Source organism: Sminthopsis crassicaudata, chromosome 6 (genome assembly GCF_048593235.1).
Source record: "Sminthopsis crassicaudata isolate SCR6 chromosome 6, ASM4859323v1, whole genome shotgun sequence".
In the NCBI taxonomy this organism is placed as follows: Eukaryota; Metazoa; Chordata; class Mammalia; order Dasyuromorphia; family Dasyuridae; genus Sminthopsis; species Sminthopsis crassicaudata.
Genome location: NC_133622.1, coordinates 172,914,626 through 172,939,479, shown reverse-complemented (window position 1 = coordinate 172,939,479; position 24,854 = coordinate 172,914,626). Strand labels below are relative to the sequence as shown.

The following is a 24,854-nucleotide window of genomic DNA, read 5'->3' as shown; positions in this document are numbered from 1 at the left end:
TTCCCTGCATATTTAGGTATCTTACATGTGCATAAATGTATTATATATGTATATATGAGACATAGGGCTTTTTCATCTTACTTATATTGATCTATATATATCTGAAAGTTTCTACATATGCATATATGTATATACATTTATGCATATACAGGCATATGTATACCTGCACATGCAATTCATGTATAATAGCTCTATAATTGAAAATATGGGGCCCAGATCCAAGTACTTTCCACGAATAGAAGGCCCCAAAGTTACAGAGAAAGGAAAAGAAAAGCAAAAAATGAAGAGGGGAAACTAGGAATAACGAATAGACAAAAACACATAACATCTTGAAGTCAATTTCTAAATATAAGTAGATGTAACCATGTCTTTAATTGTTTTTTTAAGGTTAAATGTATAATAATTTAAAAAATACAAATCATGTTACGAAAATCTTCCTTTCTTATAACTATAAACTTGTTAAGTATCAACAGAAATGAGTATTTTCCTAGAACAGAAAAAAAGGGGCTGCTCATGAAATTGTTTATCTCGACTACCTACAGTTTGGGATTTTTTTGAAGTACATTTCAGATTGAACATATTAACTTCAAATTTCCTTGCTTGTCTATTTCCCTTTCTGAACTTCTTTCTATTCTCAAAACAACAACGTAACGCTACTCTTTTCTTCTTTTTTGGTGAGGAGAGGGAGAATCACTATTGCTACCTCAATACAACCTCGTATTTCCCCTTCTCCTCTAAAAATAAAAGGTTTTATTTGTAACAAATAAATATAGTCTATCCAAAGAAATGCTTAACATTGCTATATCGCATAACCTTTCTCATTATGTACTTAAAATCTATCACCTGTCTGAAAAGGAGCAGCACTCATTAGCAGTTTTTTATAGTTGTTACTGATAATCAAATCATTCATGTTTATTTTCCCTTTCAATGTTGAAAAATAATGAAGTCATTGAATAAATTGTTCCCTTAGTTTTGCTTACTTCACTCTGCATCAATTCATACAAATCTTTACACATTTTTCTCAAAATCACTGCTTCATCATTTCATATGGTAAATGATATTTCTTTATACCTACATACTATAATTTGTTCAGTCAAACCCTAACTTTATTTCATTTTGTTTGACACAACAACAAATCTCCCTAATACTGCTATAGTTATTTTTGTACTTTTAGATCATTCTAATTTTGAGCTTTCATGGAGTAAAGAAGAGGGCAGAGTTAGAAAGCTAGTAGCTACTAGATCCAAGTATACAAGTTAATTATTTGAGGATAAAGTTCTAATTTTTTTTCCAGAATAGTTGTACCATTTTGTAGCTCCAAAAATAATGCCTTAGTGTGATTGTTCTCATATAGCCCTTCCAACAATTGTTATTTGGGGCTTTTTCCTCCTCACCATCTGAACAAATAGAATGAGTGTGAGATGGAACCTGCATTGTTTTAATTTGAATTTCTCTTATTATTAGTCATTTGGATTTTTTTGCCTTTATTCTTTTGGAAGCTGCCTTTTATGTTCTTTGACCATTTATTTGTATTTGAATCAGTTCTTTATATCACAACGTTATCTGGAAAACTTGCTGCAAACATTTTCTGCAGTTAATATTTTCCTTTCTAATTCTAACTGCATTGATTTTGTTTGTGCAGAAACTTCTCAGTTTGATATACTTTATCTTCTGTGATTCTCTATATACTTTGTTTAAGAATTCTTCTTCTAGGGCAGCTATATGATGCAGTGGAGAGAGTGCTGGCCTTGAAGTCAGGAGGACCTGAGTTCAAATGTGACTTCAGACACTTAACACTTGCTAGCTGTATGATCCTGGGCAAATCACTTAATCCCAATTGCCTCAGGAAAAAAAAAATTCTTCCTCTATCCATATTTGCACCTCAAATTTGTGCATGAAATTCATTTTTATCTCTAGATCATTTATCCATTTGTATTTTTTTTTTATGTAGGATGGGATTCTGTTCTAAAAACTGATTTACTATTACTAAAACTGCTTTTCAGTTTCCTAGCAGTTTTTTTTTGGGGGGGGGCATCAATTGCAGAATCTTTATTTCAGTAACTACTGACTTTGAGTTTATTGAACATTGTGGTATTATGGTCATTTGTTTCTGGGTCTTGTATGTCTGATCAGTTCTACTAATCAACTTCCATTTTTCATCTAGTGCCAAATTATTTTGATAATTACTTCTTTTGAAGAGATCTAACAATATTTGGCTCCTTTCCTTCCCATTTTTTTTTCATTATTTCCCTTGAGATTCTTGATAATCTCTTCTATCAGACAATTTTATTATTTATTCTAATTCTATAAAGAAACATTCTGGCAGTTTGATTAATATGACATTGAATTTCTAAATTAATTTAGGAAGTAAGTATGCTGATACTTATTATACTATCATTGCTTAAACATGGACATGAGCAAATATTGCCTCTCCAGGTATTTAATCCTGACTATATTTCTTTAAAGAATGTCATGTAGCTATGTATATACCTGTGTGTATGTATACATATATGTATATGTACACATATGTAGTGTACAATCTTGATATTCATTGATACAGATTCTTAGGTAATATTCTATCAATATTTTTATATCAATCTTCATTAGCAATATTGGTCTATAGTATTTTTTCCTGACTTATTTCTCCTTGGTTTAGCTATCAGGATCATATTTTCTCATGAAAGGAATTTAATAGAATCTATTATTTCCTTATTTTTATAAACAATTGCTGCAATGTTATAATTGTTTTTTGGATTCTCTTGTAAATTCATCTTTTATTAGGAAAATTTTCTTTTGGAGTTATTTTATGGTTTTTTCATTTTCCTCCCCCACGCTAGAGAAGAAATTATTTAAACTTTCTATTTCACATTCCATTAATTTTGGTATTTGACATTTTGTAAACATCCACCCCTTTTATTTATGCATTCAGCTTTAGTATATGATGATAATGTATTATATTACATTTTTTATATATTTAATACAATAGTTTCTAATAGTTTCCTTTGTTTCTTCATTCCTCATGAGTTTTTCCTTTTTCATATTGGCAATTTGATCTCTTTTCAGATTAACTCATTGCTTATCTATTTTTACTAGTTGTTTTTCTTTTTTTTTAAGCTATCAATTCAATGGGGTTTTTGTTATTGTTACTATTTTTGTTTTCACTTCTGTTAATCTCTTCTTTAATTTTCAGAATTCCTATTTTTATTTTTGGTTGAATTTTAAAATCTTTTTTTCTAATTTATTTTACTTACATTCCATATTCATTTTTTATTCTTTTGGTTGATGAAAATGTTTAGAGCTATGAATGACTGGTTTGTCTTCATCTCAAAAGTTTTGATATATGGTCTCATTGTTGTCATTTTCTTTCATGAATCCTTTATTCAAAGGTCCTTTACTGATTATAATATTTATTTGCTTATGTTTAGAAAGAGTATGAGTTTAGGAGTTCTGCTTTTCTGCATTTGTTTATGAGGTTTTTATGCTTTAGAATGTGCACAGATGATCCTGAATCCTTTGTATTTATATTTTGTAAACATTATAGATCTATCATATCATCTAGTTCTTCTAAAATTCTCTTCAGGACCTTAACATATTATTTATCTTTTGTTAAATTTGTTTGGGTTTGAGAGGGGTATTATTGAGTCTCCAGATGTTATCTTTTTGCTGTCTAAATCTCCCTCTAATTTGATGAACTATCCTTCAAGTACAGAGATACTATTATAGTTGGTGTAAAGAAGCTGGAAAAGGGTGACAAAGTGAAGAACCACTAAACAATTGGAGTTGGGTAATAGATTTAATATTTTTTTTCCTATTAAGGGGAAGCTGGCTAAGGAATGATGGAGTGGAGCCATGGATGTTATCCAGGGAGGGTTAGAGGAGGAAGTAATAAGCACTGTTTGGAGACTCACTGTTGAGAGCTACCAATCCAGCCATTTGTGGGCTTGGGATTTACAAGCTAGAGGTCTGCTTTTGTTTGGGCACATATAACAGGGATGTGTTGGAGAACCTAAGAGATACAAGGGATACTCTGTAACGAGCTGTCGTCTCCAGAAGCTGCTGGATCGCTCTCTGGGAAGAGATCTGCTGTGTCTACTCAAATCTCTCAGACAGATTCTTCTTCCTGTAGTGAACCGTTGTCTCCAGACAGTTGCTGTTAACTCTTGTCCTTAGAAGTGACTTCCCTTCCTGCAGGGAGCCCCGTCAAGCCTGATGCAATGCAGAGTCTTCTTCTATCTCTGGGAGTCCTGGCTCTGAATCTCCTCCAGCTCTTATCCTTCTCCAGGCCGATCTGCTCTCTGGGCCCAATGCTGTCTCTTTTATCCTCCCAGAGAATGGGCGTGGGATAATGCAAGGGCTTCTGGGAAGAACCACTTCAGCCAATGAGCCTGCTCCTTCCATCAAGTCATCTTGAGTTCTCACCTTGTAATTGTCCAGACAACCTGAATTCTCACCTTGTCACTGTCCAGACAACCTGAGTTCTCACCTAGTAATCCTAACAATACTCCCCAAAGGAACCTAGAAAGTATTGCTAGGTATTCTTGATGACTATCAATGGAGGTAGAAATCAAAGTGATATTGCCATTTAAGAAACCAAAATGGCTTTAGCAGATGTATATCATGCTAGAATAATATTTTCATTTTTATGATAGTTACTAAATAGATGAATTGACATTTATCCAGTTTGCCTAGTAAAGCATCTAACAGCATCTCATACATATTGTGTGGGGAAAATGGAGAAAAGTAAACTAGAGAACGTGCTACTGGTGTGTAGAAGGGTCACTGTCGGAACACTGGACACAAAGTGTAGATTCCCTGGCATTTTCACAGGTGTTTTCCAGGGGCATGGCCTAGGTGTCTGGGCTTGGTCCTGTCTTGTTTATCATTTTTAGCACTGACTTGAATGAAAGCTGAGAGGGATCCCTGTCAGAATCAGTCTCCAAGATCTTAAATAAAATCAAGATGAAATCAGATTCACGAGTACAGATGGGGGAGATGTGGTAAGACAGCCATTTGTTGAAAGAGACCCGAGTATTTCAATGGATTGCGAGAGCCAACTGTGAATAAGCAGTGCGATATGTCTACTAAAAACCATGTACAGTTTGGGGCTTCTTGAAGAGAGGCCTGGCTTCCAGGAATAAGGAAGTAATGGTTCTTCTGTACTCTGACCACATCTGAAGTACTGTGTTCAGCTCTGTGTATCACAGCATCAGGAGGACATCGATAAGCCAAAACACATCCAGGGGAGGCTGCCAGCCATTAAATCTATATTTGAAGGGCTGTTCAGAGAAGACTTGGGGAACACGTGAGTTGTGCTCAAGTACTTTATGGATTGTAACATGGAATAGGACATTAGACTTGTTCTGGCCCCAGGCAGTAGATGGCAGGAGCAAAGAGGTAGAGGTAGGAAAAAAATCAAATTTTGCTTCCTCAGGAAAAACTTGCTAACAATTAGAACTCTCTGAAAGGATGATTTTCCTTAGGAAATGGCTTCTTTTCCTTGAAGGTCTTCACACAGAAATGCTTGGCCACTTGTCAGGCATGTTTATTATAAAAACTAGCCTAGCCTAGACGAGACAATTCTTGTGAGGTCCCTTTCCAATCTAATTCTAGTCATTCTGATCCACTCTCTGAGGATTCTGTGAAGTGCATTGTTGTTGGAGGGAGTAACTGTTACTCCACAGGTGGTTTTTTTCACTATGGTACTCTGTGCTCAACACTAATCATCTGTATTGTTTTAATTGGAGTCTCAAGACTTAAACCATCCTAGTCTGGACGTAATCAGACGACTTCCAAAATAAAGCACCTCATCTCCCCTAGTGCTGCTCCATAGAACCCTCATTTTTTTTGTAAACTGCAATAGTCAAGTCCATTAGAGAGTAAAGAAGGGTGCCTATCATTATGAGATTGCATCCCTGTTCATTGCCCTGGAGGACTGGAAAACAGCAAACCATTCATAAAGTTTCTCAGTCCTCTGGGCATTAATCTTCAGGGATGCCTTCTGAAGTTTCACCAGAACCCCAGCTGAAGAAATTCTTAGATTCCTGCAATTGCAGTTACATTTGCATGAAATAACCTGTTAAGGGCGTGCAACATTTGTCATTTGATGATATGAGACGAGACAAGTGGGTAAGAGGCACTGGAGTCAGGGAGACCAGCATTCAAATCCTGCCCCTCAAATGTCCCAGGACCCCAGGCTACTATGACAGTACTTATGAGCTTCCAGATTGTACCAAGGATGGATGTTTCCATACTGGAAATGCCCTGTACAAATCAAATGCACAGGTCCAGACCAGTATGTATGTTTTGTGTGTTTCCAAGTAATAGGCCTTGGACCAAATGAGCAGTCATCCTGAAAATATAACTTCTGAAGTCTAGATACAGTCATTTGGGACCAGGTAAGTGTATACGGCATAGTAAAGAGGATACAAACTGGAATGATTTATACTACGAATTCTACCAAGTTTGACCATCATATTCACACTAATTGGGCCCCAGCTGTATGCCTATATCTACAGGTTCCCTATACCAGTGAAGGCACAGGTGCAGTTGGACTGGTTCTCCCAGATGAGAAAACTCCCATTACCTATGTAGGGCAACACTTTTTCTGTGACTACTCGAGTTGTCTAGATCTCTTAATATGACGACTTTCCTCGAGTCACACAGCCAGGATGTGGCAGAGGACTACTGGAACCCAGATTTTCCTGCTCAGAAGCCAGGTTTCCATTATCACAGTCATGCTCTGATAATTCCTTTCAGATTGATATTTTCCTTAAGCATGTGACAAGGTATTTTATAGATGAGGAACCCCCCATTCACATTTCTCCAAGATGGGATTCCAATCCAGGTCTATACACACTTGCCTTCGATGTGGCTCCTATCTAGCTCGTTTTCATCACAACTCTAAAGCTTGTTGCTTGGATTTCTGAGATCTACCTAGTGTCCCCAATTTCTCTGATCTAAGTCACGCAGACCAGCCCCCTCATTTTGCTAGTATGAAGATGAAGGTAGGTGACATGTCCAAAGTACAGCTGTGTGTATCATTTGAACTTAGATCTCCGGCACTGCTGGCCAGCCTGAACATGAACAGAGAATGATGTCACCTGTAAACAACCAATATAGATCACTGAGGAAAAAATGGAGAGGTAAATAAGGGTGGAAAAAAGAGCCTTGTATCTCAAAGCAATTTATAAAACAAAATCATTTGGAAAAATCAAGCTTTGTGAACTTGGATATAGTGAAGTCCTCTACTGCCTTCATCTCTTAGGAGCTCCCACAAATAACAGTGCCTGACATTGACCGCCTAGTTATATGACTGTAGGAGAGTCAATTATCCATTCTGAGACTCAAATTCCTCATCTGTAATATTTCAGATATGGCTATAAAACATGTCAAAGGTTCTTTGTAGTCTAATATTTTACAAAACTAAGACAATTGGCATGTTTTCTCCTATGGAGAAAAAGTATATGACTGAACATCAGTGCTTATTAATGTCCTTGCAGAAACTGGAAACTGAGTGGATGCCTATCAGTTGGAGAATGTCTGTATAAGTAATGCTATATATGAATGCTACGAAATACTATCGTTCTGTAAGAAACAACCAGCAGGATGATTTCAGAGAGGCCTGGAGAGACTTACAGGAACTGATGCTGAATGAAATGAGCAGGACCAGGAGATCATACACGGCAATAACAAGATTATACAATGATCAATTCTGATGGCCGTGATGATTCAAACCAATTCCAATTGTTTAGTGAGACGAGAGCCATCTATAGCCAGAGAGGGGATTGTGGGAACTGAATATGGAATACAACACAGAATTCTCACTGTTATTTGCTTGCATTTTGTTTTATCAATTTTTTTTCCTTTTTCTTCCTCCTTGATCTTTCTTGTGCAACAAGATAACTGTATAAATATGTATACATATATTTCAACATATTTAACATGTATTGGAGTACTTTCCAGCTAGGAGAAGGAGTGAGGAGGGGAAAATTTGGAACAAAAGGTTATGCAAGGGTCAATGTTGGAAAAATTACCCATGCATACATATTCTTTGTAAATTAAGAAAAAGATTATCCTTGCAATAATAGTTTTATTTCACACACTTTACAAATGGACTACTATTTTTAATGAGAACAAAAAGATCAGTGTTTACTTTTAAATTTGTGCAAAGGAAAAGAAGTGGAAGTTCATTTATTACTTGGGGAATTTTGTTTGGAAGTCTTTTCTGGCCAGTTAGCACTTATAACCCTGAATCAGTGAGATGACAAAAAGGGAAGAAAGTTTTGTATCTTTACCGGAATTTGAAAGTTAGGCTTTGCAATTAATCTCAGGTCCAGTCAAATCTTCTTATGCCTCCAGGGCTAGCCACAAAAGTAAAATGCTGTTGGGAAAATCTAAAAACTGAGGTGGTCAACATTTAGGGATTATAGAACAATAAAGATGTAACATCCTTTTGGACACAGTTACAAAAGAATTAGCATTAATAAAGAGTGGTTTTTTTCATCATCCTCAAAAACTCTTGCTCATTTATTTCTCCGTCTCCATCCCGATCAGCTTCATCCAGCATTTCCTGTAAAACAAAGGCTTAATTTCAAAATCTGAAATACAGCTGGGTCAGCCCTGGAGTCCCATAAGCTCAGGACTTGGCTCTCGGGCTCCCCCTCGTGGCTCTTCATCATTGCCGTTACCACCTTGTCTCTGGACCCTTCCCAGCCAACGCCACCCGACTAGACAAATACATGGGCCTTTTCTCCTTTTTCTAGGAAAGAGCATCCTTTCATAAGAGACAGACACGTATCTGGGTACATATAACACACATGGCTAGACGCATGCATACGGGCACACACACACATGCCCTGACTCTCTTTTTTAGGTTTACTAAGGGTTAAAAATTATTTAAGTTTGGGAGGAGAGAAGGAATCAAGACCTGTGACATTCCTGCCTTGAGGTTTACATTCCTTAGGAATTTAATTTAATTAATGAGATTTAATTCTGTTTTAGGAAGGCTTTATTCTCCAAATAAGCTCTAATTCTAGCTTGATTTCAGACAAATGGATCTCTAAAGAACAAGGATATGTGGCTAGTGAAGGAAAACACTTACTTGAAGTTCATCATCTGATAAGTTTTCTCCCAGTTCCTTAGCAACCCTCTTAATATTTTTGAGAGTGATACTTCCTGTACAGTCATCATCAAATAATTTGAAGGCCTTTAAAATTTCTTCTTTTTCATCCTTTTCACTCTTTAAAAAAGAAAAGGTAATCAAATAAGAGACCTAAATCACCAGAACAATGCTACTTGTCCTTGCTTTAGTTCAGAAATATGCTGGGCTATCACAAGCGCAAAGCACAGAGAGGGTAAAGAACCAATTCTGGCCTATCTTGCTGAGCCCTGACCATTTTAGTCTCGTACTCACTCCCCCTTCCCACTCCTTTCCTTCTCAGGGCTAGGCGGAGGGGTGGGTTTGTGGGTGTCATCAGGAGGTTTCTATTCTAGGGCTGGCACTTAGGAGCCTGAGACTTGACTTGTTGAGGGACACGACTGGTAGGTTCCTGGAATACCAGATACCGCTTGAGCCATATCCCACCCATCCTATAATCTAGTCCATCTCCCGGATATGTCTTGTGTGTCTATCTGGTCTCCTCCATTTAAATCGAAGTGCTTTGACGGCATGAATCCTTTTTTGCTTTTTAGCAGAATGCCTGGCACATGGATAGCAAGCTTGTTAAATTAACTGCTTGATGTGCTGTGCTAGATCACAGGATAGAGACAAAGATAAACAAAGTCCAGTGGAGTGTTTCAGAAAGAAACAAAGACCACAAATGTGTACAAGAAGATCATTGCAGCTGCATACTGACTTTGTTCAAAAATGGAATATTGTCTAATGATAATTTTATTTACTTTATTAGATATTTCCCAACTGCATTTTCGTCAGTTAGGGCCACACTTGAAGGGTGATAGGCCATATGCATGCTTTAATCTAGATCTACCCTCAAGGAGATTGACATCTAATAAGGATGGTAAAACATGGAAAACAAGTACATAGCACTCTGATTAGAACCAAGGGTATGAAGAACAGAAAGTGTGGTTTCTTATTTTCTCCATTTTTGTTATGGGGCACGTGAATAGGAGCATAGACAGCAGAGGGAAGGAATGATCCAGGATTGAGGGTTGGCAGCCAAGATTGGAGATAGGAGAAGAGGGACCAGGGAGCCAAGAGCAGAGGCCAGCCCACAGGGGAACCCAGTCACTGAAGTGTCAAAATGAGCAAAGGAGGAGAGCTCCCAGTGCAAGATGACAACCTGGGAAAGAACTGAGGGCTGGGGAGGGCTCAGTGAAGACAAGAGTCGGGGGTTGCCAGAAAGGGGGAGAAGTGGGATAACAGCTGATTATGATCAGATAAGAAAACCTCAGTTTGAAAACATGGAAGTGGAACATTTGTGGGGGAAATCAAGAGTTGGTTTTTTTTTTGTTTGTTTCTTTCTCAATGGTAAGAGGTGGGAGGAATAGAAAATGCTTATTAATTTGAAAAACAAAAGAGAGCAGAAGGCAAAGGAGACAGAGCAGAGTTACAAAGATTGGGCAGGACTCCAGATGTGAGAAGAGGAGGCACTATTATAGAGTCAAAAGGGCCAAATTGGGCTACCCCTGTTGCACATTAAACAATAAAATAGGTTGGAGGTGATGGTTGAAAAAGTTCCTTAGATTTGCTAAACTGGAGGTCAATGGTGGGTGCAGGGACACAGATAAGGGCCTGAAGAGCTAGGAGGCTGTAAGGAAATGGAGGAATATTATGAAGAAACTTCTAGAAACAGGAGCAGAGAAAAGGAGAGTTTGAAGGGAGGAGATTGGGAAAGAAAGGGGGTTTGGTTAAATGGAGGAGAATAGGGAAGACCCAAGATGGAGGGGAAATTGTCTTTGGGGAGGAGAGATGAACAAGGAAGGGATACAGAGGCTCCAGAGGAAAAAACAAGATCTGGACATCTGGGCTTCTGGGGCTGAGCCAGCATCATTTGCCCTGGCCAGCCAGGAGAGTCATCTCAGAAAGGAGAGAGGTGGTGATGGGTATGGATAAACCAGCACAGAAAAGAGGGAGTCCAGAAAGCACTTGTTCTGATGCAGCCTTGACTGCAATAAGGAGGCCAGCTCAGAGTCAAGTCTCTCTTCCTAAGGACAATAAAGACTTGATTCCTCTCTTCTAAATACCATACTGGAGTAGAAGGTTGAGACCTTGTGATAATCACGGTTACTATGTCAGGCATCTCTCAAAAACTCATCTAAATATATAATCTTTGGGGTCCTGTCCTCCCCAAATATAGTTACTTCTGGAACAAGCATAGATTTACTTCTTACAACATTTATAAAATTTAAGGAGAATATTTTGTGAATTGTTTTTATTTCTTCGTTTGAAAATAGTGTTAATCTTACCATTTTCACGCTCATCATGGCGAAAAAGTCTTCAAAGTTAATGGTGCCAAATCCTTCTCGGTCAATCTCTGCAATCATTTTTTTGATTTCTTCTTTCTTTGGCTCAAAGCCTAATGCCCGCATTGCAATCTGAAATGAGAAACAAATGGCTGTATTGAATCATATTTTTTTGAAATTAGCTACTTAATTGCCATAACAATCAAACTGCCAAAAATTACTTTATAAAGCTAGAAAAATATAACAAAATTCATTTGGAAGAACAAAGGATCAAAAATATTTTAAGGGAATTAATGAAAAAAAATGCAAAGAAAAGGTGGTATGGGCTGTACCAGACCTAAAATTATATTATAAAGTAGTAGTCATTAAAACCATTTGGTTTTGGCTAAGAAATAAGAGTAGTAGAGTAGATTAGTGGAAGAGATTAGATACACAAGACACAATAATCAATGACTATAGTAATCTAATGTTTGATAAATCCAAAGATTCCAACTTTTGGGATAAGAACTCACTAACAAAAATTGCTGGAAAAATTGTAAAATAGTATGGCAGAAGCTAGGTACTGACCAACATCTAACACCCTACACCAAAATAAGGTCAAAATAAGTTCATGATGAAGACAGAAGGGGTAATATTGATACCTCTTGCCTGTTCAAATTAGCAAATTGGGAGAGCAAGAAAGAGTCTACCTGTCAGATCTTTGGAGAAGGGAGAATTTATGGCCAAAGAACCAAAGGACATTATGAAATGCAAAACGGATCATTTGATTATATTAAATTAAAAAGATTTTACACAAAAAGCAATGCAGCCAAAACTGTAAGGGAAGCAAAAAGCTGGGGGAAAATATTTTACAAAGAATGTTTCTGACAAAGATCTTATTTCTAAAATATATAGAAAATTGACCCAGATTTATAAGAATACAAGCCATTCTCCAAATGATAAATGGTCAAAGGGTTTGAACACACAATTTTCAGATGAAGAAATTGTAGAGTCATAGGGAAAAAATGCTCTAAATCATTAGTGATTAGAAAAGCACAAATCAAGACAACTCTGAGTTACTATTTCACACCCCTCAAATTGGCTAAGACGATAGGAAAAGATAATGTTGGAATGGATGTGGAAAAACAGGGACTTTAATCCATTGTTGAAATTGTGAAGAGATCCAACCATTCTGGAGAGCAATTTGGAACTATGCCCAAAAAGGCTAAAAAGTTTTAATCCAGCACTGTCACTACTGGTTCTATATCCCAAAAAGATTTAAAAAAAAAAAAAAAGAAAAAAAAGGAAAAGGATCCACATGTGCAAAATGTTTGTCGTAGCCCTTTTTGTAGTGGCAAGGAGTTAGAAGTTGAGTGGATGCCCATCAGTTGGGGATTGGCTGAATAAGTATGTGAATGCAGTGGAATGTTATTGTTCTTTAAGAAATGATGAGCAAGCTGATTTCAGAAAAGCCTGGAAAGATTTATATGAACTGATGCTGAGTGAAGTAAGCAGAATCAAGAGAACATTGTACCTAGTACAAGATTATGTGATGATCAACTGTGAAAGACTTGGTTCTTCTCAACAATGTGGGGGTGATTCAAAGCAATTTCAATAGATTTGGAATGGAAATTGCCGTACGCATCCAGAGAGATGGAAACTGTGGATTGAACCATGGTATTTTCACCTTTTCTGTTTTCTTTTTCTTGATTTCTTCCCTTTCATTTGGTCTGATTTTTCTTGTACAATATGGCAAACATGGAAATATGTTTAAAAGAATTACATGTTTAACCTATATCAGATTGCTTACTGTTTTGGGGAGGGGAAGGTAAAGGAGGAAGAAAACAATTGAAACACAAAGTCTTACAAAAATGAATATTGAAAACTATATGTTTTGGAAAAATAAAAATACTATTAAGAAATAAGAGGAAATGGAAATTACCTGATTTTTATTGACTTGAAATTATTTTTCTCTTTAAATAAAACCTTTGCAGACAGAGGTACACTCAATGTGGTCTTGTGGATCTAGCATTTTTCAGTTGTTTTATCAATAAACAACTCCTTCACCCAAGGAGATGATGATTTCCCCTCTAGAGCCCAGGAGTGGTTGTAGCCAAACATATATCATGCTAGATTTTACTTAGCAATGATGCCTATTCTAAAGTGTCTTACTTCAAAGAGGTGGTGGTGACAGTGAGTCCTCAAAGTATGGCAGCAAAGCTCTGGTGTGTTCTACTAACTGGGAAAAGATTGAATGATGAAGTCTGGGACTGGATTATTTTTCTGACTGAGGCCTGGCCACAGCCATTGAGTAATCATTATTAACTGGATCTAGCTCAAGATTAAAAAATGGCATGAGTCAACTTGGATACTAGTTCTAGTCTGCCCCTGCTTTACTCAGCTGAATTTGGGGAGAAATCATTGAGCTCAGGATAGATTGTTCTCACCTGTGAAATAGGAAAATAATGTCAAACAGTTTCCAGGAAGGCTGTATATGTTAAAGAAAAAGTTGCCATTAGCCATTAGGATTTCAACATACACATTTGTAATGTTTAAACAATAAAGGTAGATTTGAAAAACACTACAGTTAATGAAAAACTTTTTCAGAATTTCAGGATAGGAAAAAAATTTCAAAACCTTCAATTCCTTCACGTCAATGCTTCCAGATCCATCAATATCAAATAAGTCAAAGGCCTCCTTAATTTCTTGTTTCTGTTCCTCAGTCAATTCGACTTTTATATTAGGCTTCTTCCGCTGACCAGTACTTGGTCTATAGTTAGATGCCTATTAAAAAAAAATACATAGGAATTAAATTTAAATCAAATTCCCTTCATTAGAGATGCATGAAAAAGTTAAATAGTAAAAAAAAAAAAAAAAAGGTTCTTTATAAATCAAACAAATAATGTTCAATGATCCCTGCTTCTATCAAAAAGAATCACTGTTGGAACAGGATTCCAATTTAAATTAATTTAAGTGTTAGATTACTGACAATGACACTACTCCCACATATCTATGCCTTTGGGACATTCAGAAGATCATTTAGGAGAAACTAATGAGGGTATCCAACCACCATCACGTTGATTCTTCTCACAAGTGACACATTTCAACCAAATAATCAAACTAAGAGGAGATAGTGAAGAGAAAGGAAAATGGAGAAAGAAGATTCTAGGATTCTCAAACCTTTTCTAACACTTCTCACTTGGATCTAAATTTCTGTCTCTTGCTTAGATTGTTGCTCTATGGGTAGAGCTTCCATGTTTAGTTCTGGTTAACATGCTGTTCACTTAGTACTTAAAAGACACTTTGAGACTGAAGAATTGCCAGGTTGCTTCAGGCAGTCCCTGTGTGACTCAACAAGGAAGGATTCGATGCTGGGGAGAGGAAGGAGCTGTTTCAATTTGTATTTATTTAATAATGATTTAGAGCATTTTTTTCATGTGACTATAGATAACTGGTTTGTCTGAAAACTGCCTAATCATATCCTTTGACCATTTATCAATTAGGGAATGAATTGTATTTTTAATAAATTTGACTCAGTTCTCTACATCTGTGAAATGAGGCCTTTATCAGAGGTAAATTTTCTGTTTTCCATATATTTTTTATTATATGATATTGCTTATGCAAAATCTTTTTTAATTTTATATGATTAAAATAATCTATTTTATATTGTGTAATGCTGTCTTCATTCTTCCTAAATCCTTCCCTTATCCATAAACTCATGTTTAAACTATTCCATGCTCTCCTAATTTGCTTATGGTATTGCCTTTTATATAAAAATCGAGGACCCATTTTGACCTTATTTTAGTATATGGCTTGAGATACTGGTGTATACCTAATTTCTGCTATACTAAGTTTTCCCAGCAGTTTTTCTCAAATAATGAGTTTTTGTTCCAAAAGCTTAGGGGTTTATCATGTAATAGATTACTATGGTCATTTACTATAATATAATTTGCACCTAACTTGTTCCACTGATCAACCAATCTATTTTTTAAGTACCAAAGTTTTTAAATTACCAGGCTTTGATAAGAGTAAGGTTTGTTTTGCCCAACATCACCCATATTCCCTCCTCATTATACTAGCTCTTTCATGCCTTTTTTATGTGGGATAATTTACCCCATTCAATCCCCTCTTCTTTCCATACAAATTTCTTTCTTACCCCTTTATTTTGTTTTTGGGGTATGAAAGATATATTTTTTTTGGCAGGTGATTCTTGGTTGTAATCTTAACTCCTTTGCCTTCTGGTATAACATATTCTAAGCCCTCTAGTTTTTTAAAGTGGTAGCTTCCAATCCTGTGTAATCCTGGCTGTGGTCCCACAGTATTTGAATTGTTTCTTTTTGGCTGTTTGCAGTATTTTTTAATCCGGGAGCTCTGGAATTTGGCTGTGAAATTCCTGGGAGTTTTTGAGATTTCTTTCAGGAGGTACTGGTGGATTCTTTCAATTTCTATTTGGCCTCTACTAATAGGTCAGTTTTCTTTACTATTTTAAAAGATGTTGTCCCAAGTTTTTTAATAATAATCTCATGTGGATCTGTTTTGTAGGTCAGTTTTTCCAATAAACAATTTTACATTTTCTTCTATTTTTAATTGTTTTTATTATTATCTTCTTGTCTCAGATTATTAGATTCTACTTGTCAATTTTAATTTTTAATGTTTTATTTTCTTCAATGAGTTTTTTTTTAATGTCCTTTTCCATTTGGCCAATTCTGTTTTCCAAGGAGTTATTTTCTTCAAAATTTTGTTTATCTTTCCCATGCTACTGACTTTTTTCATGATTCTTTTACATTACTCTCATTTTTATTCTACTTCTCTAAATTTACTTTTTTTAAATCCTTTTTAAGTTCTTCCAGAAATTCTTTTTGGATCTGAGACCAAATTACCTTTTCCTTTGAGACTCTGTATGCAGCCATTTTGATACTGTTATCCTCTTCTAAATTTATCTTTGAGACTCTGTATGTAGCCATTTTGATACTGTTATCCTCTTCTAAATTTATGTCTGCTCCTCCATAGTAGCTTTCTATAGTGGAGTTTCTTTGCTTTTTGCTCATTTTTTTTTCTACTTTTTTGGTGACTTGGTGTTTTTATGAGAGTTCAGGACTCTGATCCTGCACTCTTCCAATATTTCTGTCCTAAAGCTCAGGGTGTTATTACTGCCTTTCACTGGACTTTAGGGCTTAGCTTCTTGCTCACTTTTACTAGAGGTAGATTTTCCTTCTGTCTTGTACAGGGATGGACCTCCCTGTAGGTCTCCCCTTGGTGGGGGGCAAGAGTAAGCTACTGACCTGCTCCAGGGACTTTGCTACTGGGTTGCTATGGTAACAGTTTCTGGTAGCTGTCCCTGGAGAAGGAATCTTGTTTCTGGTCTGGCCCGAGACCTACTGCTTGGTTGCTATAGAAACAGGGCCTCTCTTCTACCAGACCCTAATCTTTATTGCTGGTCTTTCTCAGGGGTGGATTCCCTGCTCCTTGGTTGCTATGGAAACAGGATCTCTCTGCTGGCAGGGAGGTAGGGCCTCCCTGTTGACCAGTCCTATGGCAGGGCTTCATTACTGGTCAGCAGTGGGGTCATGGAATAGCTGGTGCCTTGTATTGGAGGTGGGGCCTTGCTGTGCTACACAGCCGGCTCACTTGCCTAGAAGGCTGCTGGTTTGCAGGACGATGGGGCCTTGCTGTGCAGGCCTCTTGCTGTGAGGCTTGGCTGCTGTTAATGCTCTTGGACCTTGATCCCCTTCTATCCCAGTGCAGACCTTTTCTGCCATGCTGGTAAACTGCTTCTCTAGTCCTTAGGTGGTTTTCTAGTTTTTTGGATGGGAACTTGTGGCGGGAGGGCTTCAGAGGATTCCTTTCTCACTTTGTTTACGAGAACTGGAAATTCTTGGTTTTTGGTCTGTGCCAGCTTCATTTATTGCCATGCTCTTGGAGAAGACTGTTACCAACTGTTAGGAGATAAGAGTCAGAGATTCCAAGGCCTCTGAGTTCAGCAGACCTGGAAAATGTATTCTGATGATTTTAATTCTCTATCTCCAGACAGAATACCATTTATTAGTTGTGCTCTTTATATTTCTGTGATGAGCATGTGGGAACCTTTTGAAATTAGCATTCTAATACTTGACCCATCCCTGATTTGCATTTTACAGGTAGTGCCTTTCCCAATTTGGGGGAAACCCTAGACTTAGAGCAGAACCTAATCTTGAAGTAAACCTGGGAAGGGGACAGGGAGAAAGACAGAAGAAATGGAGCCGGACCCCAGTTTTAGGCAAGCAGTCAAGCTCTTCCCCCACCCCCTGCATGACTAGCTCAGGAAGAGGCAAAGGTATAGTGTAGTAGTGGTTCTTAAGATTGAATTCATCAAGCTAGGGCTGGAAGGGACCTCAAAGACTACCTAGTCTTGCTATTTCATTTTGCACTTGAGGAAACAGCCCCAGAAAGGGCCTTCTGTTTGGCTGGGCATAAAGCACTGGGGGAGGATTGGGACCTAGTTGCTCTGTCACTAGACACTGCTCCGTTCAGTCTCTTCTGGTCTTCTTAGATCCAGTGACACCATCTGATAGTCAGGGCAGACTGGGCACTGAGCTCCTTCCCTGATTGTTCTTCTCCCATCTGAGGTCCTGCAGGCCCCATCGAATTCTCCTCTTGTGTCCTGATTGTTTGTGCTCCTGCTGTCTCTCCAATGACTGCACCCTTCTCTTACTATTCACTCCCTCTAAAATAACCTGCGGATGTCCTCTGTCCGGAGCCCCTGTGCTTCAGGTGAAAAGTCCCTCCCTGGGTCCCTTAGAGATGTGTATGTGTGTGTGTATGTGTGTGCCTGTGTGTTTCTCTCTCTCTCACTCACACACAGGCCCTTGACTCTGACATCCCTCTTAGAGCATGGACTCCAACTTCAGGGGCCTTTACATGTGCCCTGCAGCCCCTAACCAAGGCTGGCCCTCCATGGGTACAGCAGTGTTGCCGACCCTCTAAGTGTTCTCTTCTGCAGGCTACTAGCTCCCGGTGCCTGCACACGCCCTTCCCTGTGCCTTCTCACCCTCCCTATAACACTGCACCCAGACGAGATACTGGGCATGGAACCATTTCATGCTTTCTAGGGCCACCCAGCCAGTGATTGAGGTAGGATCTGAACTAGGGCCTCCTGGACTCCAGCACCCCACGAGCACCAACGCTCCAAAAGTAGCCAAACACTAAAGGCTGGCTTTGGGGAAGGAGCTGGAGGCCCGAGTCCAGCCCCGGCCATAAAAGGAGGGACTCGGGACAGCTGAGTCAGGGACACCTTCCTGAGTTCAAATCCCGCCCCAGACACTTGCCAGCTGCGTGATCCCGGGCAAGTCACTTCCCCTGTTGGTCTGTTTCCTCACCTGTCAAGTGAGCTAGAAAAACAAACGACAAACCATTACGGCGTCTTCGCCAAGAAAGCCCCAAAGGAGAGTCGATCGTGACTGAAACGCCCCCCAAAAAGGAGGGCTCTTCCCCGCGCCCGGACCCGCCCCCCCGGGCCTCAGTTTACCCGCTTTCAGGTTTTTCCCAGCTCTGGAATCCAGAGACACCACGTTGTGGAGGGAGACGAGACCGTGTCTGACTTAAGTCCTGCCTCGCTTCCCTCTCGTTGCTGCCTCAGTTTCCCCTACTCAACGCCTTCCCCCCCAGTCCCCCGCCCCTGGCTCACCATGATGCAGGAGATTGAGCCGGGCCCCGCTCAGAAGCGGCTCCAGCCACAGGCGACGCTGCCGCCGCCGCCGCCGCCGCTGCCGTCTAGTCTGCAGAAGCGCCACAACCGTTGTCAAGGCTAGCTCCTTCCTCGGCCCCGCCCCCGAGCTCGCGCGGCTATCATCGGGCGGTCCAATGGCAGGACGTCTTCTTCCTCGGTCCCGCCCCCTCCGCGAGATCTAGACTAATCGAACGACCGTTCCTCCGCCACCTCCCACCCCCATCCCGGGAGTTAACCGACTCCGTAGAGTAGGGGCGTCTCCCGGTTGCCTAGCGACGGCTCTTCTCCCCTGGACACATGCGCAGTTAGAACCTAGGGGGTTGGTTGCTAGAGCGGTGGGCCTGGCGGGAGAAGGGACCGGGCTGAATCTGGAGCTAGCGTGGGTAAGGTCACCCGGGGACACAGAGGGAGAAACGCTGCGTGACCTCAGGTCTCTGCCAGAAGAGGCCTTGGGGAGGCCGAGGCCTTGGCAGTGAGCACCCGTTAGGCTCTGGCTGTCTGGATGTGCCCATGCGCATGTGTGTGCGTGTGCCCCGTGCATGCCAGACCTTAGGGAACCCAGGCGGGGGGGGGGGGGGGCTGCCTCAAAGGGCTGCCAACCTGCGGGCAGCGGCACTGGGAATGGACGTGTAAAGAACCAGCCTTGTACAAAGTGTGCGTGCGTGCGTGTGCCCCGTTCATGCCAGACCCTGGGGAACCCATGCTGGAGGGGAGGGGGCTGCCTCAGAGGGCTGCCAACCTGCGGGCAGCGGCACTGGGAACGGACGTGTAAAGAACCAGTCTTGTACAAAGTGTGTGCGTGTGCGTGGGGGGTGTGCTTGCGTGCGTGCGCGTGTGCGTGCGCGTGCGCCTTTTATGTATGTGTATCAGTCTTTCTGGCTCCCTTTCATCTACCTACATATTCATCTAGTTACCTATCTACCTACCCCTATCCACTTCCATCTCTTATCTGTTTGACAAAGAAATAAACTGAGGTACAGGGAGATTAAGGCCTTAGGGAGACCAGGGTTTAAATCCCTTTCCTAGCTACTATTTTCCTGGGCCTAAGGAGATTGATCGTGCCTGGGATATAGTAGTCATTCAGTAAATGTTGATTGATGGATTGGGACAAGTCACTAAATGCCTCTGAACATCAGTTTCTTCATTTCCTAAGTAAGGGCTTAGTCCAGATAATCTTTAGTCTCTTGTAGTACCGTATGTGCATGTAGTCTCATGTATGCATATGTAAGTAGACATAAACCTAGCTCCTTCCTCGGCCCCGCCCCCGAGCTCATCGGCGGTCCAATGGGAGGATGGCTTCTTCCTTGGTGACTAATGTCATGTAGGAGCCAATGCAATTAGCGGTTTTTCATGCTCATTTCCTCTTAGTCCATTGATTCATTTGAATTCATTTGAATAAATATTGAATAAATATCTTTACTTTTCCTTTACAGAAAAGAATATTTCACCAAAATGTAATCAAGTCTGCTTATTGAACCCTATCAGTGGAAAAGACTGTCCTGTGGAAGGAGCAGTGTACCAGCAAATTGGTGGAGCATAAGATAATAGCGTCTGCCATATGTGTATTCACATTGTCAGCAGGATCTTAGCTGCTCCAGACAATGTGAAACAGCCTGTTTTATAACGAGCATTAACATTGGTCGAGGGCAAGGCGTGGCTTTTATTTCATTGGGAGTTACTGAATCATGGTCATGGCTTGCAGAAATATAAACCGAAGGAAGCATATCGGACTTCAGCAGCTTTCCTCATTAACAGAAACAGGACGAAGTTTCCTAGGCCCTATAAAGTCATCCAAGTTCATTATAGGTGAAAGATCTCATGAAAGTGTGTTAACCTGTTCCATATTGAGGCTTCTCGAAAATCTGGATTTAAATAGTTCTGTGGGACAACTTCTTTATGAAGCAGTGCAGTCACAGAAGAATGCATACGGCACTGGGACCAACACCCTCTTGTTCCTTGCTGGCGCGTGGAGCGCTGCTGCCCTAGAATGTCTGCAGCAAGACATCCCTATTTCAGTCATAGTGTCAGTGATGTCAGAAGGCCTGAAGTCCTGCAGGAAAGAAGTTGTTTCTCTTCAGATCTCTCTACACGATATAGTTGACAACACTGGAGACACAAAGAGATATCCTTTTCTTGGAACCCTGAGTATCATTCCCAGCCCCCTCGTGCAGATTCCAACAGAGATTCCTTGGATACAAAGAGAGCAGCTCATGAAAGATGTGTCCTCCACTCCTTCATTTTCTTCCAGGCCTTCTTCTGAATTTTCTTTCAGGTCTTCTTATTCTCAATCTGTACCTAAAGTGATGTTGCAGGCTCCCCAAACCAATCTGCTTACAAATAGGTATACCAGCAAATCAAGACTAAGCCATAGCCGGCATTTCAATAAGTCAGAAAATATGTCTCATCAGACAAGCAGTGAAGAACATCAGAACTCTCCTATTCATACATGCAGTGATTTGGTGCAGCTGGCGGTGGGCCTGAGTCATGGAGATCATAGCAGTATGGCATTAGTGGAAGCAGCGGTCAGATGCCAATATCAGAATGCACGGATGAGGAAGAATTCTACGGTGCCATTTAGATTTGATATTTCAAAAATTTCCACTTGCTGTTTACCAGGCATACCTGAAAGCTTTTCTAGTATCTACTCTGGATATATTACTCTAATATCAATAAACTATACAACTATAGTCAGAGAACTCCAGAATCAGCCTTTGCGGGTAGTTCTTATTGATGGTGACTTCAAAGAGAATTACCATCACTTAGGATTTAATGGACTGGGGAATGTTAAAACTGAATTGGAAAGTGTGCCATATCAAGAGAAACAATGGGTGGACTATATTTTGGAGACATTAATTCAGTTAAATGTAAAACTAGTCATGGTGCGAGGAAATGTGTCAGAAAATTTAATGGAAAGATGTATGCATAGTAACTTGCTGATAATTGGGCCAGTGAGTCAGCATGTGTTGCAGGATTTTGCAGAGGTCACTGGGGCAGTGCAGGTCACCTATGCTACACAGCTGAATGAAGACTGCGTGGGGAGTGGCGCCATTGTGAGCTTGTGGAGAGCAGGCCAACTGAACTCCAAAGAAGTGAGCAATAAAGTCACTGTGATAATAAAAGCTGAAGGAGTGCTTTTGGCTACAGCTGTGCTCACTAGCCCCATCATAGCACAGATGCAAGCCAAGGAAGATCACTTCTGGACTTGTGCTTATCGCTTGCACCATGCTCTAGTGGATGAGAAGGTCTTTCTTGGAGGGGGTGCCGTGGAAGTCTTATGCCTTTCTCATCTTCAGGGGCTGATAGAACAGTCGCATAAAAAGGCGGACCCGGATTGTTCAGCACAGCTTCATACGACTTCGTGGGTGGCCTCTTCCCAGGAGCTTTATAGAACGGCTGTACTTAAAGCCTTGGCGGGGGGATGGCACAGGTACCTTTCATCAGTTGTGTATAACACAGGCACTTGCTCTTCAGAGAGTGAAGCCAGCACATTCGTTCAAGACTTTCTCCAAAAAATCACAGGCTCAGGTTGTCCCCTATTATACCTTCAGAAAGAATATAATAAAGTGACTAGTGGTGTTTTAAATTCAGGTATTCCCAGTAAACTGAAGGAACTTTCAAAGGTTTATGATGTTGTTACACCAAAGATGGAGGCATGGCGCAGGGCATTAGATTTGGTGTTGCTAGTGCTTCAGACGGATGCTGAAATTATTACTGGGGCTGAGTATACACAGTTAAACTCACAGGAGACTGAAGAATTGTTGTTACTGTAGTTCTGTACCATGAGAAAATAATAATAAACACCTTTAAAGAAAATCCAGGATTCTCTCCAAAAGTAAATAGTAGCCACTATACCATTCTATGTTGAATACAGATGTAATAAGTACCAAGAAGAAAAAAAAATTAATGCCTTTCTCTTCCTAACAGTAAACAAGAAATTTGAGATACTTTTGCTGCTTAATATTGAAAAAACATTATCAGAATTTAGCTAAATATGTTCTGGACCTGGATCTTGCCTACGTGTTCTATTAAAGAACTTTTCAGATTTTAGCAACCTACCTCCTATACCAGGAGTAAGACAAAAAAAAATTTTTTTCCAGATGAGAGGCCAACATATGCTGGAAAAAAAGTAATTGGCTTGTCAAAATTTTCCTTTTATTTGGAGAAAGAAGAAAAGAATGTATATGGTTCAGTGTGACAAGTGAATTTGTCTTATTTAGTGATGGGTTTAAACCTATGTCATGTGAAAAAAATTTACACATTTCATTAGTTTAACTTCATTTCTTTTTTTTTTTTTTTTTTTTTTTGTTGTTGTTTGTTTGTTTAAAGATGTAGAGACAGAATATTATGGATTAAAGTGGTTTTTGAGAGAAGGTCTGCACTTTTTTGTATACACTCAGATTTTGTTTTTTGGTAAAATATCCTTGAGATTTTATTATCTCTAGTATTAAAATACATTTTACTTTGTCGTACATAATGTACTTAAGTATTTATAAGCTGAATTTTTAAATTGCATCATTACATGTAATAAGAGAAATCACTATGTAAAAAGTCTATTTGGTATAAAAAAATCTCCCAAATTTTAGATTTTATAAATTCGCATTTTTGTATATTGGGTTTATATGCCAAGTTATCTGTATGTTATTAAGATATTTTCTAAATCTTAAAGTTATTGAGATAAATTTGCTTTTTAAATGTGTACAGTCACAATAAATTTGGTCTTTATTATTTAGATACTAATTGTTGTCAAGACAAGGAAGATGATCTCCAAGTGTCTCTCCTTTTTGACTACCTAGTGAAGACAAAGCTTATATATAGGATCTTACAAGATTAGGCTATGCAAGCACATAGAGTACAGCTTGTTCAGTAAGTTCTATAAGCCAATCAGTTCATACTTCCTATCAGTCCCAGGGCAGAAAAAGCAGCTTTATAAGATATATTCCAGATGTTGTTGGTCATTCCAGTTCTAGGAATTACCTCAGAATAAAACTTCCAAACAAGATAAAGCTCCCTCCACACCAAAGAAAACAAACTGTCCTTTCTGTAAAACATAGATTTGGTTCCAATTACCCCCCATTTATGGATCTTGTTCTTATCACTAATATCTAAGCTTTTGTACCTCTCTAAACGAATATGTAAATCCAAAGTTTTGATATTTTGAGTGGAAACCTTTAGTAATCTTAATCCTGACATTCAGAATATATGGAAGATAGAACATTTGAACCTGAGATGCATCAATGTATTGCATTTTCTTTTTCTTTTTTTTTGGGGGGGGGTTAGTGTTTCATCAAATTCATATCATATTTGCTCACCTTTTCGTTCCTGGGCAATCAGTGGACATGAGGCTAATATCTTTATTAGCTTAAAAACTGTAACAATGCATTACATCACAACCACCCATGCTTCCCAGTGAAGAAATTAAATTGATTCCATATAATTTTATAATTGATTCTACTCTAATTGATCCTATTCTGTATTGCTGACCTATTCTGTGTGATTGCTCAAATCATAGCTCTTTAACTGTGAACTAAGTTTAGAAGTTTAGTTCTTCTGCTAATCACTTTTATTTTTGCCTCAAAAGAAATCTGTTATCCTTGAGCTATTCAAGTGGACACCAGGAAATCTGGTCTAGGATCTTTATATTACCACCAAGCTCTTCAAGATGGCTGGTTATATAAAAAGTCTGATCCTTTATCTCTGAATTTGCTGGTAGACTCAAACAACAACTATTTCTAAGTCACAGAAGAATGGG

General features: G+C 39.2%; 2 protein-coding genes across 3 annotated transcripts; one reads left to right on the top strand and one right to left on the bottom strand.

Moving 5' to 3' along the window:
* Nucleotides 1–8,072: 8,072 nt before the first annotated feature.
* LOC141546842 (centrin-4-like) lies at nt 8,073–19,396 on the bottom strand. Its single transcript, XM_074274975.1, has 5 exons — nt 19,064–19,396; nt 14,038–14,184; nt 11,425–11,553; nt 9,101–9,238; nt 8,073–8,569 (listed from the first exon to the last, which is right to left on the bottom strand). Exons 1-5 carry the CDS (start codon nt 19,064–19,066, stop codon nt 8,480–8,482), a joined length of 507 nt encoding a protein of 168 aa, XP_074131076.1. The 5' UTR covers nt 19,067–19,396; the 3' UTR covers nt 8,073–8,479.
* Nucleotides 19,385–23,834, top strand: BBS12 (Bardet-Biedl syndrome 12). Of its 2 annotated transcripts, none has more exons than XM_074274973.1 (2): nt 19,385–19,488; nt 20,539–23,834. In XM_074274973.1, exon 2 carries the CDS (start codon nt 20,791–20,793, stop codon nt 22,873–22,875), a length of 2,085 nt encoding a protein of 694 aa, XP_074131074.1. In that variant the 5' UTR covers nt 19,385–19,488; nt 20,539–20,790; the 3' UTR covers nt 22,876–23,834. The 2 variants fall into 2 exon arrangements, with proteins under 2 accessions (XP_074131074.1, XP_074131075.1); XM_074274974.1 differs by lacking the exon at nt 19,385–19,488 and adding an exon at nt 19,932–19,962.
* Nucleotides 23,835–24,854: the final 1,020 nt, after the last annotated feature.